Here is a 17,771-nt window from a genome sequence, read left to right on the forward strand (position 1 = left end):
AGCTAAAATTGGAGCTGTAGCGTGATATGCATTAAATATAATTTAACTCCAAAACTTCTTTACTTTGTTTACATATTCTTGGCGTAAATGAAAGCAAATTCATCTGTCAGAGGGAGTCTGTATTCATTTTGAACATCCAGAACTGTAATGGCTTCAAACGACCAGAGGGTGGCGCACTAATCTTAAACTATGATGTTTGAAAGCTGCAAATTCAGAGACGCTGATGAGGGATTACAGCATTACATGTTTTTTTATCCTCAAGCACTACAGAATAGAGCTAAATTATGTAATATATGAAAACAGCAAAACACAACAGGAGTTAAGTCAATTCTACCATTATCAAATATCTCCAATGTCCCCTGTAAACCAAACAGTCTGTGTAGATGGAACATATTTAATTAGATATCCACTGTTAAAGTGAGCTAAATTTCACTATTTTGACAGTGTATACTGAAATCTCAAAAATATGCTTCACCACCTTTCACATTTCTGAAAAAACCCTCAATGCCCCCAACCAGTCGTTAGTCAAACATTATAACCTTTCACTTTCTCCTTCTTTTTTGACCTTCTCAGAGATTTTGTTTATGTGAATAAAGAGATTTTCTCCACTAGATTAACCCCCCCCCCCCCCCCCCCTTAGTGTTTATATGGCCCTCAGCAGGGAGGGAAAGAGAGAAGCTCAGGGGTCGTGTCCCAGTCATGACCTCCATTGTGTTCTGGAGAGGATGAGATATATCTGAGGGTGTGAGGAGTGTGTGTGTGAGTGCATGCATGATGTGTGTGTGTTGGGGGAAGGGTTTAGTTCAAAGGGGGGGCAAAATATTGATTCATATACTACCGTGTAATTGCTGGAGGCATCTGTTGCCTTTTGATTTGAACTTTCATGTGTGTTTGGATTTTGAATGAACTGGCCTGAACCCTCTTTTGTTTTCTCATACAACAGAGGAACAGTGGTGAAGTGCTGAAATCAGTTGGTTGGATTACTTGTTTTAATCGATTTTGTGTAACCTTTATTTAACCAGGTGGCCTCATTGACATTAAAGGGGCCCTATTATAGGAATTCACATGTTCCTTTATTTATATATGATCCAGGGTGTTAAATAAAGACATTGTTAACATTTTGTTTGAGTGGTTAAAGTTAAAGTTATTGCATTTTCAAGTGCATCATGACTGGACTTGGTCTTGATTGGCTCCCTTCACTAAATACAATCAGGCAAGTTTGCATTTGGACTGACATCATTTGAACTAGAGAAACTGTCATTGTCAGCCAATCAGGGTCCAGTATTGTGCCTGTGACGACTTTGTCTTCAAATTCATTCATTAAATGCCCTTTACACTAAACTGCATGTATTTGCAAAACATCATGAAGGACATCATTCTTATCCTGACATTTGAAAACAAAATCTCAAAAAATGAATAATATGGGACTTCTAAAAAATTTATTTTTCAAGGACCTGGCCAATAAAGCAACAAAGCAAGTCATTTTTACATCAGTGAAAACCTCAGAGCCCCTCAAGGTCTTACCTGAAGTAAGCTTAAAATGATTTAGACGCTCTTATGTTTCCATTTTCTTTTACCTTGAAGTAAGGGAGGGTTAAATGTAGGATGTTGAACCAAACAGATTTGTATTCTCTTTCATGAAAGGAGGAGAAACTGTCTGGAGGAAAAGAAAAACAGTTGTTTACGTTCCCTTTTAAGAGGCCGCTTCAAGGCCTCTGCGATTTCATTGTACTCTTTCACGGACGGTATCCAGCCCAAAGAGGCGCACTGATGGAATATGATGGTTATCACTCGACTGTTTTGTTTTGTTGCTTTGAGCGAGTGAGTGGTTGCTGTCGCTGTCAGTGGTTTACCTTATTCAAGATCGCGGGCTGTGATAAAAACTGTGTGTGTAAGACGGAGAGAGAGATAAAGGGAGAGAGGGAGAGATTGGTCTCATTCTTGCCCAAACGCTCTATAAAAATAGCTCCTCAGAGGTTCTTTGTGAGCTAAATGGAGCTTTATAGAACCAATACTATTTGAAGAACCACTTGAACCTCTAAATGGTCCTTTGGAAAACAGTTTTTGGTTTCATATAGTTCCAAGATGGCTGCCTGGTGTTTTTGAATGACGGTCCAAAACTCTGGTAGACAAATTCCAAATCCTCAAAATAATATGCCATTTGAGGGACACTTTTATGCAATGCGCTTTTATAGTACCAAGAAGGGAAACGCTTTTAGCATGGGTGACCCCAGTGGGAATCAAACCCTGAACCTCGACAGTGTTTGTGCCAGGCTCAACTCACTGTACTGCAGTACCAACATTCACATTTTGGTGCTGAAGCAGTCTAAGCTTCTGTCTATGGAAAAAAGTAAACCAGTGACCTACAAAGAGTCCTTTACAGCACCAAAAAGGGTCTATGTAAAACCATTTGAGCTTGGTTATTATTTTGTACTGCCACCACTGTCGTAGGTTTCGCTTCTGACATCTGTGACATCCGCGTCATGCAAATCTAAGACGTGTTCCTGCAACAGTAGCTGCGCGAGTCCCTGCTGTTCCCAGCTCTCTGTGAATGACATCTGCTTGTTGAGAATGACATCACTCATCAGAAGACAGGTTTTATGGTTTCTATTTTTGGAGAGATAACTGTTCATGTTCACAAATGTTTGAAGGCCCTAGGACATAACTGTACTTAAGTTCTCTTTTTCGGAATGGGTTCCCTAACCAAACATATATATTGTAATCTATTCATATAATATTCCTATATGGTCTTATAGGGTGTGTGTGGTACTCAATGGTGAAATAATAGTGACCTTATTATACTTTATGGTATTTTTCTCACCTATGGTACCACTATAATATGCCTATAATATTCCTACAGAACAACAGGTAGTTTATGATGTGATATTTGTATAATATCCATCCATAGGATTATTCTAGCTCTTTTTCACAGCCACTTTTGAGTCAGCATTCTTTCAGCCCATTTGGCAAACACAGATCAATGAGAAATTAAAATTCAAAGTTTATATTATGTACTACACAGGTTGGATTAGCATCCTATGTAAAAGAAAAAAATGCTGTTCAACCAGAAGACCCAGGTTCAAACTTTGACAAACATCCGCCCTGCTGAAGTGCCCTTAAGCAAGTCGATGAATCCCTACCTGCTCCAGGGGCGCTGGTCGGCAGCTGACCTGGAGGGGGGAGGAAGAAATGCGAATTTCCATATAGTGATCAATTAACTATTTATTCATTATTATTACACTGTAATGCAGGGGTTCTCAATCATTTTCGTGTCAGACACACATTAGGTCATGGATACCAATTCTATAAGATTTTGTCCCAGGAACATCCTCCTTCCCACCTTACAAAAAAGTCACATGTGAATAATACACACATGAATTCAAAGTACATTTTTTGGACACATTGGTTGCCATACATTAAAAAAAAATTTCACACTGTACTCTGACATCACATGCAACAGTTTAAACTTCAAATGTGAAAATTTCGACTCATAGGTCAAAAGTGCCTTCTTTCCACATTTTTTTTTCACGTTTTCACCCGCCATTACATATGCCAATATTGTTGTGAAAATTTAATGTCACATGCAAAGAGACAGTTCAAGTTCAAGTAAAAATGTCATTTTCACGTGGGAAATGGGAAATTTCACACTCACATAAACAACATGTGTCCAAAATGTGCTTTGATTTCACATAACTTTTTTTTAAGGGCCATATGGGACGATTTTTGTTATTGATTTAATCCTGAGGTTCTTTTTTATACATTACAATACACTAATTGGGGTAACTAGAGGTAGTGAAATGAAACTATTCCTCATTTTGCAGTGGGCCAGCCTTGAACCCTCCTGACCCCTAAGGGCCCCACTTCGAGAACCACTGCTATAATTACTACCGCCCCTGTAACTACACATTAACTGAATCTTTATGCTTAAGTTTCACCTGTTTCATATTGGTATTCCATAGGAACAACAACACCCCCTAGCGCACTGTCTCCGTACTGCACCCCCCTGTACTGAAGCACTGCCCCTTGTGAAATTCCTTACTGCCAGGGTGATTCCTACGGTTACCAAGGGCTGCTTCCTACTGTAGCCTACCGTGTGCTTTGGGGCAAACTATTTTACCACCTCTGGATGAAATACCACCTACAGAAATGATATCTCCACCGTTAAAGGGTGAGTTGCCTTTTGAATACCACAGAAGACACTGTCGATATGTATTCTGCAGTTGTTAGTGTGCGGGTTCAGTCAGTAGTGTGTGAAGCTCAGCCGTATGTAAGCTATAACGTCCTGTCTTGATTCGTGTAGCCTACAAAAATGTAGGTTACGGTGTCTACCTGTTTTATATACTGGTAACGAAGTGTGTCGGTCAGTGTTAGCAGGTTATGTGTGCGTTTTAATAGGAAAGTCTTGGGAACACGCCCTTGCTGTCTTTGCCTACCTGTATGAAAGGGAATGCTTTCAACTTGATTTGAATGCCCTCAAACTGCAGTCACGCCAACGGACAAACGTTGGTTGGGAAGTTGATCATATTTGTTTATTTTTTAACGGTTGTTCCGAGTTTGTTTCGCCCTCGAGTTCAACAATTAGACATTTTATCGTGGCTCTCGTATTCAGAAAGTCAGAAGCGTAGTTTGAATTCAAGGAAAAAGTCAACTATGTTTCACACGGTTGACTGGATCCGCATTACCCCGGCTGGTCTACCGCAGCTCAACTGTAAACTGTAACCTGCGGCGGTGGAGTTGACGAGGACGGATACCTTGTGGCATTCTCCCCCTTGGAAAAAAAACCCCACACATCACATTACACCCGTTTGAAACACTTGAGGGACCACTGTGAAATGCGTAGGGAAAACAGGGGGGGCTTCCGAGGCCACGGTGAAACCAGGGAGTTTCCTGCCTCTAGGTCCGCCTGTCTGTCGGGTCACAGGTAGGGGCTGGGCGGGCAAACCAGCTGGAGCTCCACCAGAAAACTGTAGTCGGGCAAAGCGAGAGGTATCACTCCTTAGCCACTTCCGTCTTCGGTAAAATCCCGCAAGGCAGACTCCACCGCTTCCTTTTTGGTTACTAGCCACAGAGAGTCTTATGTACGGTCCAGTATATTTTTCTGTGTAAGTATATGAGAATGTAAGGGCTTAGTAAGCTACTGATTGCGTTGTAAGACCTGGAAATCTCTTTAAATTGGTAAAAAATTGTTTAGCAGGTGCCTGTTTCACACAGGTGTAGTATGGTGACGTCAGATGTCTAATCAATATTCATGACTGGTCTTGCATAAATTAGCTGCTGGATTCCTTAGGTAGCTAGCCTATACTGTTTGGTGACTATGGACCAAATTATTTACAAAAATTCTGAGTAGAAAACCTGCATCATCGAACCCGCAAAATCTTGTGTTCATGTATGTACAATACCAAGATCTAACAGCGTAAGCCAGGTAAACAGGTAAACAACAGGTAAAACACAAGTCACAATAGAAACATTGTTTATTTAGTTATTAGTTTGAGCTATCGCTACATATCTTTGAACCTTTTTTAGTTGAATAACTAACACATAAATACTCGATGTATCCCTGTTTCTGAGTGTTAAATAAAATAAATAAATAAAATGAAAAGATACAATTTCTGTCATGACATCACAACAATTAGCCTAAGTCTAGGCTATTTGTTAAAGCGTGGTAGGTGAGTTTGAAGGAAGCCAGGAAGACAAACGCACTTAGCCCCAACCCTCCTCCTACTATCCACGAGCCAATAGCAATTGACATGCAGTGGATTGACAACCAATGCCAGAGCATCAAAATTTACATTGAAAGGAAAATAGCAGTGGTACTATCCATATTGCAGAGATTCTGACATTATCTTACTCATTTATGTTCACCCAACATGGGGATTAAGTTGGCAAAAGCTAAATGTCAACTTCTAATTTTAGACAATTGTATGCATGTGCAAGATGGTTTTACACCTCCTATGTTGTCGCAGTCGAGCGGACAAGGGCTTCCATAGGCTGGAATAGGATATGAAGTCTCTGGATAGTTAAGTCCAGCGTCTTTGGCTCCTCCACCACCACTGAAACAATGAACATACAAGGATACAGCACTATCTCACCAAAAAGACTCAAAAATAGCAGTTGAAATACTAAGAGTCTAATTAGTCATGAATGGATCACCAGAGACATGATCTTTCACCTTTTATTTGGATCAATGCATCATTTGTTGTTATTTATTGTTGTCGGGGGACCACCAGGGGTCCTTGAGGGGGTCAGAGGCAAAGGGAGGAATAGCCTAATTTCAGTCTTATTTCACTCCCTATAGGCTTAAAAAGAGAATGTATAGGGATGACTGATGTCAGCGTAGGTTTCACTGTGCCCACTGTTCTTACCACTAAGTAGTAATTACAGTAAAGGCAGTCATGCAATTCTGTACCAAGTCATATATAACAACAAAAATCTTCTCAGATGGGGTTCCTTGGGAAACAGTCTTATCAAATTGGGGTTTGTGGTCAATAAAAGTTGGGAGCCCCTGTTTCAGAGTACCCTGTTGCCACACTGCCCTTGTTACAGTCAACATTAATTAGTTGAGGTACTGATGTGTGTTTAAGTGTCAGTCGAGTATCGCTGCATCACCTGCAAATTAAAAGAAGACTGAATTAACTTGCTTGGCACACAGCCAGGCAGATTACATTCTACAGGGGAATGCATATAAAAGATATTGGTTTTGGTCCATAGGGGCGTATTGAGTGAGTATAAACATAATTATTTAATTATGGTACATTTATTTTGAAAGAGTATTGTAAACCATGTCGAGAGTCAAATGTATTGCAACACACACCATATCTCAGATCCATGATAGTTGTCAGAGCTTATAGGAAAAGCTGCATGGTGAAACTGGCTGACATTGTGAGAGCCGCGAGCCATGCTAAGTGGTGACAACAACTGTTTCTTCCTCCCCATAAATTATGCAAGACCCTCATTATCATAAGGTCTTTTATGTTTGGGCTGAGACTAACATCTGGGAGTTGTGTGATTATAGGTAGATTGTACAGGGATTTGACATCGTCTCCACTTCCCGTTTCAGTAAGCGGTTCTGGTTGCTCGTCTGCTGCAAAGAGAATATTTTAATGATGATGATGACGATAACTGTCATGAGCTCTGATGTGAGGTGTGTGTGCTAGAGAGAGTGTGTGAGTGAATGGTATAATGTAGTGAGAGTGTGTGTGTGTGTGTGTGTGTGTTCTCCTTTACAGAACTCACAGGTTTGTGTTTACATAGCAAGCGCAGAGATGTGATTTTAGAGATTTCAGGATGTCACATTTTATGGACATCAAACTCAATGTCTTTTTTTTTTATTGGAGATTAGAGTTATCCTGCTTTTTTGTGTTTCTGATCATTTGCATTTAGAGGGCATAACGCTCTTACCACACCACGGCCTATTGGTTGGCTGACCACAGTTCAAGAAGTGACTATAGTGTACACTTCTCCAAACTGGTATCTATTAATGTGAATGAAATTGAGTTTGGAGTATTCCACACATTACTGTGACTATGCTTATGTTGCCTAAGAGCATAATTGCATTAATATAACAAGAGTATGCTCTTTACATGGGTTTTGCCTTATTTGCATTGTTGTCTTCAGGCCCAATCACACAGAATGTGTTTTTAGCAGCAGAGTGTGGCCTTTTCTACTTGTTTTCAAAGTTAGTGAGGCTCTTTATGCACTGTTTTTGAGTTGCTGGGTGCCTTGCGTTTTTCCGCTCTAGGCACCTTGCCTTTTTGGAAGATCGCCTTGAGCACCCCAAGTTGAAAAAAGCTCAAGTTGGTTGAGCTGGCGCAACAAAACAGCCTTTTTTGCGATAGGGGTGCTTGTCAAATCTGCATGAAAAATCCACATAGTGAGAAAGACAGCAACTCTCAAGGATGGACTGCTGCCACAGTCTTCCTTTTTAATAAATAATGCTCACATTATTGTTTAAAACTGACACGTTTCAACATTGTCTTTATCCGAGTTTTATTCTTGAAGAAAATTGTTTTTTTCCCTCCTGTCCTATCAAATCTTTACAATTTCACTAACCAGAGTTATCATGAGCTTAACAGAAAACAGCAGGCCTGGAGGAAAATTAGAAATCGTGTTAACCTTACTCTAGCTAGCAGCTGGTCGAGTGACTGACAGATGATTGTCAGCTGATTCTGTGGTTCCCTAAGCAACAGCAACACAAAACCGCAAAACAAAAAAAGGCAGTGCGTCCGCCTTGCGTTGTTTAGCCTTCAAAATGCATTCTGTGTGATCAGGCCCTTCTGATGTGCAAGTAACAGTGACTAATGTGGATGCCGCTTAAGGTTGGTAGTCACTGTTAGTCAGAGCCAGTTCTTACTCACAGCACACAGGGAGAGGTGAGTCTATAATTCCCACAGCCTTTGGCACAGCGGCCCGCATGTCAATGATCACCTTTGTCAGCAGGAGTGTCAGGACTAAATATCTACTAATCCAATCTGTTTGAATACTTGGCTAACCTTTTAGATGTTTACGGGACAATACACTCATTATACAGACTACAGATCTGAGGCCTCAATTGTTATGCCTCTCATGTATCTGAGTGAATCCCCCTCAAGGTGCCGAATCAACCAGAAGTGTCTCTCTGTCTGTCGTTCTGCTTCCATGTGCCTCGCACGAGTCTTACCGAACGTCTGGAGGGGAAAGTGGGTGACACTCGGGAATGTTGATAGCATTCCACAGAATTAATGGGCCTCATTTGCTCACAGTCACGGACGGCAACATTGCAAGCATGTGACCGGCCCAGACTTGGTCTGCATATCGTGTCGCTTTCATGTTTCTTTCGGTCCCGGCGTTCCTCGTGACTGTCTCGGTCATCCATCACGGTGTTACCGTCTCTCTCGCTGAAGTGAAGTCGTTATTCCCCACGTGCTGGTCGCCTCTTGTTATGGTGTGAGGAGATGTGTTATCCTGGTGGTAAAAGAACAACAGATACGAGGGCGTCTTGGCTGCGGAGGGAGCAAGCCAGAGGAAGAAATGTCTGTGTGCATCTGTCAGTGAGAGAGACTGAGAAAGAGACAAACGAGCCGCATGTTGATGGTCGGAAGCAAGAGCAGCAGTCTGAAGTAAAATCGTACTGATCGTGTCTGTTTACTGTCAGGAGAGATGCATTTAGGATGTCTGGTTATCTGGAATAAGTAATTTTCTCCTGTTTTAATCGTCATCGTTGGTAGATATGTTGGAGAGCTTTCCCATCAGCAAATAAAGGTCATATACACCATTAACTCTAAACGCTGATGAGCTTTTAATAGCCTCTTTGTTCATTCAGTGGGAGGGTATCGCTGCAAGCCCACGTGACCTCAACAAATTCAGCCCAAATGATTTCAATCAGTCTGGTGGAAACTGGTCGTCATTTTGCTCCTGAACGTTCGTCTGTTGTTGTCCACTTTTGCTATGCTGACAGCGGGTTACCATATGACAGAGGAGAAATTTCTATTCCCATTTTTCAAGTGTGGATCTGTGTGATTACTAGTTTTGGAACAGTGGAGGAATCTCGATTCTTGCGTTTTTAAAAAGACTTGCCTCAAAGGCTTGTGGGATTTTAGGATTAATTATTGGTCAGAATAAATCACTAACGCTGGAGCTGCAGAGGCCGTGGCTTTTCACTGCTAATCTGCAAACGAAAGGAAGGGTGAATGACTTGACTGGACCAAGGACTCAAATGAAAACATAACGGACCACCTTATCTGGTTCATTAGATAGTTAATTTGCCACTTTACACGAGGCAACTGGAACTACTTCTGTTTACTGCTTGCCTCCTACTCATTTCTTCAGAGGAGGTCATTTTGCGGTGCAGCGCCCCCGGAGGTTCAGTGACTTCAGACCGTCTGACCACAGCGATTTCAGTGCAGCGGACTTCACTCGGAGTCGGGTTGGAACAGGCTGTCATTTCGGTTCCTGAATGTTTGTCTCTTGATCCTTTGTTATGCTTTAAAAGTGGGTCATACTCTCTGGACAGTGGTGTAATTTTGCCTCCCGTGTTTCAGGGTGGATCTCCATGCTGCAAACTTGTTTTGTAACAGCATGGTAGTCTGCTGGAGGAGCTGCTGGAGGCATGGCTGTCAAATGAGGAAACCATGAGCGACCTGCCGGAACCCAGGATTTGAATGAAAAGATAGCTTTATCTGGTTCATTAGCCACACTGGATTATCCACTCTTCATTGTGGACGGGGGATTAACTCCATATAGAGGATATTTCTTGAAGATCGGATCGGATTGGATAGAATAGACTGTGGAGTAGAGAGTTGGTAAGTGAGTCAGCCTGTGTGCTTGCTGTGAAACTCACTGATCTTAACGCTCCCTTGAGTTTCCCCCTAAATAGCTTCAAAAAGGTCAGAGTCGTACATTATTCTTTATCAGCTAAAGCTGTCATTCTAAAGCTTTTTCTTCAAATTAGGGCATACATACATTATACAAATCTAAGATAGCAGTTTGATGGCATCACTATCTTGTCTGAAGGTGAGCCTGCAGTTCTCCAGTTTGGGCAGTTGTCTGTTTATTTTATGACTTAGGTAGGGCTGGGCAATATTGACAAAATCAAATCTCACAATATTTTAGACCAGATACCTCGTTATTGATAATGTGACGATATTTTGGGGATGAGTATTTGTGCTTTCATAAGATATAGGCTAACATAAGAAAATGTTGAACATTAGTAAGGATCATTAGTAACTAGTAATGTGTAATCAGTAATAAGTAATGTGGATATGATGAGCAGAACAGGCTAATAAGTTCAGAAAATTTAGTCACTTTACTGTAACGCAGGAAGAAGTAACATTTAAGTTATTTCACAATATTACAATAACCAAAATCCCAGACGATATCTAGTCTCATATCACGATATCGATATTATACGATATATCGCCCAGCCATATGTGCAGGTAATGTGACATTACATCAAGGACTGTGATACAAACCAACCTCCTCACCATCTATGGATACTTTCCCAGGCAAGTCTGCTAGTCACCTGAATATACAGTATATGCTACACTACATACAAAACCAGCCATTTCAAAGGCAGTGTCAGTGTCTAGAGTTTTCTCGTGTCCATCCACAGTCGAATCTTGCCAAATATGCCCGACGTGATGTCTGCAGCCGAGCGGCACCAGTTGTTTACTGTGGCTGATGGCAGCAGCAGATGTCCCATGGCTGCAGTGTAGCTCCGCTCTGTTGTCTCCGTCTCCGCGCTCCAAGATGAAAGCGCTTTCTTGGGCTGTTTACGCGAGGTTGTTTGTTTGCTCTCCCCGCTCAGGCCTCTGGATGTTTACTCTTTCGCTGCTCCTCAAGTGTAGCACTCGCATTCTCACACCTGTGCGCTTGTGGGTGTGTACTTCTTTGAAAATACACATTGTACTATGAAATACACCTGTCTTTTCCAGAATATAGTTTTATTTTCCTGAATATTTTACTTTTGTTATCCCCCCAGAACGTTCAGTTTGGTGTTATTCTGAGTCTGAATTTTTGTATATTTTGTGCCTTTTTATCAGCAAACTGAGAAAACATACGATTCCCATGCTGTGTTACCTCACAGAAATTAGGATATAGTGAGAATTTTTCTTGGACAATGGTTTTTTTTTGTACAAAGTGGATAAATATGGCCTTGTGAGACACCATCCCCTTCATGCTTGATTGCTGTGATATCGTTTTACCCTTCCTCCTCTGTCAGGCCTTGCTGTCAGTGTTTGCCAGTACAGACAGACAGGACAGACAAGCCAGCAGCGCAGCAGGGGTCTTGGATTACTGTGAAAAACCTGTGAGGGCTCCCTCCCTTCTAGCGCAGGGGGATTCCTGTTTCAGCTTTGGAGTCTCTCCCTGTAAACTTGAAGTGGTTCCACTCACTAATCTTCTCAGGCATGGCAACGACAGAAACCACATGTAAGAACACCCATATATCCTGTTTCACTTCAATCTAGACCTCAGAGCTGGGCTGCTGTGTGGATAGGCGGTTTTGCATTTGCAGGGAGTATACAGTCCGCTGAGAGCATCTGAAACAGTCGGAGATGACGCGTGCGTGACGACGCGCTACCTCGGAGCGGCTGTTATTTCCCTGCATCACTGTGGTCACTCCAGGAATGCCGGACTAAATCGATCAACTTCTAGCCAAGCTGCTCTGTTTTTTTCATGGCTGCACTCTGTCTGAACCCGGACCACGCACTCGTTTACCCCTATTAATCCCTCATTTAGCCCCGTTGGCCCTCGCTTTTAAGAGGATTAACACAGGTGATGGAAATGCCTCTGTGATGGTGTCCAGCTTGCTTACTGCCCACTGACCCAAAGACAAAATTATAGAAGTACGAAGGCCTGACCACATACCATCCTGGTCTAGGGCTCCTAAAACCTGGGGATGGGGATCAGTTCAACATATACATTGAAAGTACAAATCATTTACTACTGTAATACAGCTGTCTCATTCATTTCTTTATAGACTCTGGGTAAAAGAGCCTTTTTAGAGCAAAACAGTTTCTGAAAAACATCCACTTGCTGAATTAACTGAAATGAAAGGGAACTGATCCTGTCCCTGCTTAAGACATTTTTACGCCAGAGAGAAAAGAAAATCATGCTAATGCTAAAAAAAAAGCCTTTTGGAAAACCTCTCTCCACCTTAAGTATTTAGTGGGAATGGTAATGCAGCTGGCTGAGGATGAGACTGCGGAAAACCAGTTGAGGGAGAATTTGTCACCATGTGAGGATGATTCAGACATTTAAAATGATTTTTAGATGAGCATAACCAATTATGTCATTGTGCAACCTTCAAAGGAATTTTAGAGGACCCGATGACATGCATGTGCACATGCACACACACACACATGCACACACACAGACAGACCATCCAACACCACACAAACGCTCCCCAGAATTGGGTCACACTTCATGTTTTGTGCCTCACAGTATTTTTGGACCCAGTCTTGTCACATGTGTGGTTTTCCTCTCTAAGTGGCAAATAAGGATGGCAGTTTGGGCACTGCAGCCTGGCTGAGTGTCTCTTTTTCCCGAAGCAACTGTTTAAACCCAGTTATGAAAGCAGAAAAACGGGGATGTCCCATGGAGGAGACGGTTTGCTCCATTTTCTCACTGTCTTTATTGTGACTGCAGCAATAAATCAGCATGTTTTTAGTGCTTGCGTCAGGCACTCTGGCCTGAAAGTTTCAGTGAGAGTTTCGATGGACAGGCACACTGCAGCTTCAAAACATGTCAGGGCCAACAGGATGTATCTGGAGCACTCTGGATGGTTGCAAATATTCAAAAATAGAATAGTGTTGCCACCAAAAATATTACTGACAGACAAAAGTTTTTGACCCAAACAGGTTTTCATCACTTGACTTTAAAACAGTGTTTTTCTGTAGTTTTGCAGGGCGGTAATACTGTGAGCGGGCTTGTTTTTGAATATCTACAATGTTATCTCTGTCCAGCGGCAGTAAGAAAAGGGAATGTGCATATAGCTTTTTTTGTTCTTTGAGAAAAGCCCTCTGGTTAATATCAGCTCAGATTTGGGTCAGCTACACATGTCCTCCACTCCATAGGGGTTATGGGAGTTCATGCCCAGTGGAGGCAGACTGGCTCAAAGTGCACATGTATGGCAGAGTGTGTGCTCTCTGTGCAGAAACATGATTTAGGTCCTTTTGAGTTAAGTTTTAACTAGCTGGCATCTACGCCAAGACTTCATATTTTTCATCTCGCCCACAGCGGTTTGTGAACGTGTGTGGGTGTGTGTGTGTGTGTGTGTGTGTGTGCATGAATGTGCATGACATGAGTGTATTATCTCTTAACAACCATGCCCTAAGCTACCTATGAGTCACATTTCTCTTTCTCTCTCCCATTGTTACTTGACCATGTGCATAATCTCACTCGTTTGATCCAAATTAATCTTTTATTCATTCTCGTATCACCTCCCCCCCGCCTCTCCTTTTTTCCTTTGTCATATAAGACCAAATGTAAACCATCTTCGCCCATTTACTCTGACCAAACCAAATCAACGGCACCCAATAAATGGCCTCTTATCGTCCCACATCCCCTCTTATTGCAGACTGTAAACCCTCCACCTGCTCCAGGGACTACGTATGGAATTAGTTTTGGGAGCTTTTACTCTGCCTTTGATATTGCAATCTATTTGATGCTTGGGTTGACTTTACATCTGCAGATGGTGCCGTCAGCGTTTTTACTGCACATTGATCCTCTTGGGGGAAAGAATGCAGCTTGATTTGAGGAAGTGCCTGGAAATGACTTAATTCAGGTCCAATCAACTGCCGCAATTCCCCTGAAACGGGCGATGCTAATGATTAATGCAATCATGGTGCTGTAAATCGCTTTGGGTAAAAGCGTCTGCCAGAAGGATCGATTAACAGTATAGAGTGCGTATATGTTACAATACAGAGTTAGGCCTACATGTGTTGTGGGAAATGTACCTCCCTGGACAGTTACTCTGTTCGCATTTTTGACCTGTAGTATTGCTGGCTGCGGTGTCACCACATAGGAATGCTGCGCAGAGACAAGGCAGGCTGTTAAACACAAACTGCTACTCTCTCGTCCTTTCCCCTCCTCCCTCCCCTGGTGAGATGGCTTCTATTGATAATGCTGGACTAGATTTGGAGGGGTGAAGTGAGGTGAGATAGGGAGGAGAGAGGTTGGGAGAAGCCGTGTGGAGCGTGTTGGCCAACCTTTGAGCAGGACTGGGCAGTGGATACAAAAACATGATGATATCAATATTGACTATGGAAATTTCTAAATCACAGAAAGCTAGAATATTTCTTTTGAAGGGAAAGGTTATCCAAGCCTCCTAAAAAGACATTCTGGTCCTTTGGGTATACAAATCAAGTTACGCATCACTGAAAATGGTTCATTATTTTCAAATTAAGTAATAAATGATGTATCTTTTATCCCATGCTCTGAACATTACTGCGATAGTTCGGCTCACAGACAGAGCACAGTGGTGAAAAGTTAACATGCAAAAACCAGTGATTGCCTTTTTCATTGAATCATATAGTGTTAGTGTTAGATAAAATATAAGCCTATTATAACTCTGAACATGCAGCTCAAATGAGAACAGATGATTTGTTTGGACCAGCTGTGTGTATTCCTCCTTATTTTCTTTTGCCATCATGTTTTAAGAACTAACAGTCCCTTATACTCGCTCCCAAAAGGGTAAGACCTTTTTTTTATCGAAGTTTCCTTGTAAAAAGGAGGTTTTTATCTTCGCCGGAGTCTCACCACATTCATCGTCTCAAAGGTTGTCGGTGTCAGACTTAAATTGTTTGCAGTGCGCCAGAGATTTAAAGCTGCCTCTGAATAACAGTTGTCAGCCAAATGGGAATAGGAGCAAAAGCTGCTTCGCGGTAGCAGTTTTCTTTTTTCTTGAATGCTTGGCTGGGATCTAACCTCCTGAGAGCCGTATAAAGTAGGGTGTTGGTGCTGCACAAGGTTGTAGCTGGAAGATACTGATTTAATTCAGCTAGAGACAAACACAGGCTCACCCAGCCACTTATGTAGGAGTGGGGGAAGTAACGCACACATTAAATGATAAAAATAGATGGGATGAAAATGATTGTGAATTGAGAAATAGGGTGATAAATTGTAAAATGATTTGATATATCAAAGGTGATTTGATGAAAATAGAGGTGATTTGATAGAAAACAGGCATTTATCACCACTGTATCATTCATCATTTAAACAACAAATAGCCTATCGTTTAAGGCAGAAAAAATCTACAGTTTGGATGGGAATTCACAAGGGGAGCTGACATGTATTTCAAGTACAGACCCTCCTCTGTATGTTTAGTTGTTAGTGTGAACTGACCCTTGCTGTCTCTTTGATATTCTGTAATGCTCTTTATTCCATGTCAGACACTGTCTCACTCTAGCTGGCTCCTCTCTCGGTGTAACAGTCATATGTGGGCAAGTTTCCCAGACAGTTCGCATTTTTGATTCCAGATCCTCTGTCTCTCTCTCCCTCCCTGCCAGGTTGATGTTTCCTCGCCGGGCGCCCCCAGGGTTGCTTTCCAGACCGACTGCCGACAGCTCGCCACCTCTATCAGTCTCCTGAGCGAGCCGATCGATCGCCTCTCGCCCCGACGAGACCGCCCACAAGGTTCCGCTGTGCCTGCCGGCGGTCGAGCCTAGCACCCTCTGTGTTGGCCTCGGCCAATCGCCTGGGCAGGGCCGCATCGCCATGGACACGGAGTCCACCTACTCGGGCTACTCCTACTACTCCGGACGCTCCCGGGGGTCTCATCGGCACGGGTGAGGCTGAATCCTACTCTGTTTTATTAGGGGAAAGTTTGGGGTGGCAGGGTGGCCTTGTGGTTAAAGAGACTGCACTTCAACTGGGCTTCCTGGGTTCAAGCCCCATGTTGGCAAGCATCCGCCCTGCCAAAGTGTCCTTGAGCAAATTACTAAATCCCTACCAGCTCCACAGCTGCTGCTCTGTTGCTGATCCTGCAGTTTGACCTGTGAAGTGAAAGTTTTTTACCATTTATCTACTGCGCCAGGATTTCTCTCTTTACCATTATTCCTTCTCTTACCCCTAACTTTCTCCTCCCTTCCCTTATCTTCCCTTTCCCTAATTCCCACACCACCCACCGCATTCCCCCCATTCCCACCTTCCGTGTCTCCCTATCTGCCTCTCCGGCCTGGCATGTGTGGAGCCCAGGGCCGGCGTAGGCCCATTAGTCTGTCAGCGGCGAAATGGCCGCGGCTGACAGGACCTCAGGAAGGCAGCGGGAGACAGGTGCCGAAGAGGCCTGGCTGACTGATGGCTCAGCGGATACGTTGAGAGCCAGAGATTGAGATGAGAGAAGAGGAGAGGAGAGCGTACGAGAAAGAAGAGGCTCCTGTTCCACAACAGCCCCTCCCTCGTCCTGACAGCCCCCCGTCCCGCTCGTTCGCCATATATCTCTCTCGCTCTCCATAACTCTCACTCGTTCCCACCGCCACCTGTTGCGGTTGAGGGGACCCCGCTTCCCTTGGGGGTTTTTGTGAAACTCTCTCCTTCAATGCCCTTACTCTCTCTCTCTATCGACCGCTTTCTCGTCGTCATCTTTTTGTCTCGCGTCTCAATTCCCTTCTCTCTTTATCCGCCTCGCTCTCTTTTCCCTTATCTCTCTCTCTCTCGCCATTCTCCTTTCCCACGTGTCGTACCCTCTCTGGCGCTGCTGTCGCTCACTCCGCGCTCCCATGCGTCCGGCCGTGATGAAAACGCAGCAGCTGGCCTCTCTCGTTCATCTCCACTTGACCTCCTTCGTCCCCCCCACCCCCTCCCCCCTCTTGACTGGATTCTTCGGTACTCTCTAAGGATGGGTCAGCGCAGGCGTATCACTTGTTCTCCGCCTCGCATTCCCGGGGCAGGAATTTGCCCTTGTAGCTCAAAGTTACACGGAGCAAAAGTGCTCTCACTTCGTTTGGAATCAAAGAGAAGGGGGGGGGGTGTTTGGTGGTTTGGATGAGGTTGGGGCGGCGGGGGGAGGGGCTTCTCTCCCCTGCCTCTTTTCCTGTATCTGTAGCCCTTCAAGTGAGTGACAGGAAATTGGAGAGGAACATATGGGCATCCCTGCCAGGCGCTTTTCCGCTCCTCCGCTCCTCCGCTCCTCCGCTCCCGCCACGGCTGTGCCAAGGCCACCGGCTGGCCTCTAATTTGATATACAAAAGCGAAATTGTTGCCTTTGAAACCCCTCGCCGTCCTCTTCTGAAGGTAATCCTTTTACGCCAAGGGGTGCCACGCATGAAGCAGCTCTGGATCGCCGTCGTCTAATT

General features: G+C 43.5%; 1 protein-coding gene across 3 annotated transcripts in view; it reads left to right on the forward strand.

The window, feature by feature from the left end:
- Positions 1-4,052: 4,052 nt before the first annotated feature.
- The window catches only part of LOC139648295 (vang-like protein 1), a 50,147-nt gene continuing 36,428 nt past the window's right edge, over positions 4,053-17,771 (forward strand). For all 3 annotated transcript variants that reach the window (XM_071524369.1, XM_071524371.1, XM_071524370.1), the window contains exons 1-2: positions 4,053-4,168; positions 15,984-16,262. In XM_071524369.1, the coding sequence (XP_071380470.1) occupies positions 16,192-16,262 (71 nt within the window). In that variant the 5' untranslated portion in view covers positions 4,053-4,168; positions 15,984-16,191. The remainder of the gene's footprint in view (positions 4,169-15,983; positions 16,263-17,771) is intronic.

The sequence above is a fragment of the Centroberyx affinis genome, unplaced genomic scaffold (genome assembly GCF_046629955.1).
Source record: "Centroberyx affinis isolate AG114_WGS23_722 - 3 ecotype Tasmania unplaced genomic scaffold, CSIRO-AGI_Caff_v1 ptg001190l_1, whole genome shotgun sequence".
In the NCBI taxonomy this organism is placed as follows: Eukaryota; Metazoa; Chordata; class Actinopteri; order Beryciformes; family Berycidae; genus Centroberyx; species Centroberyx affinis.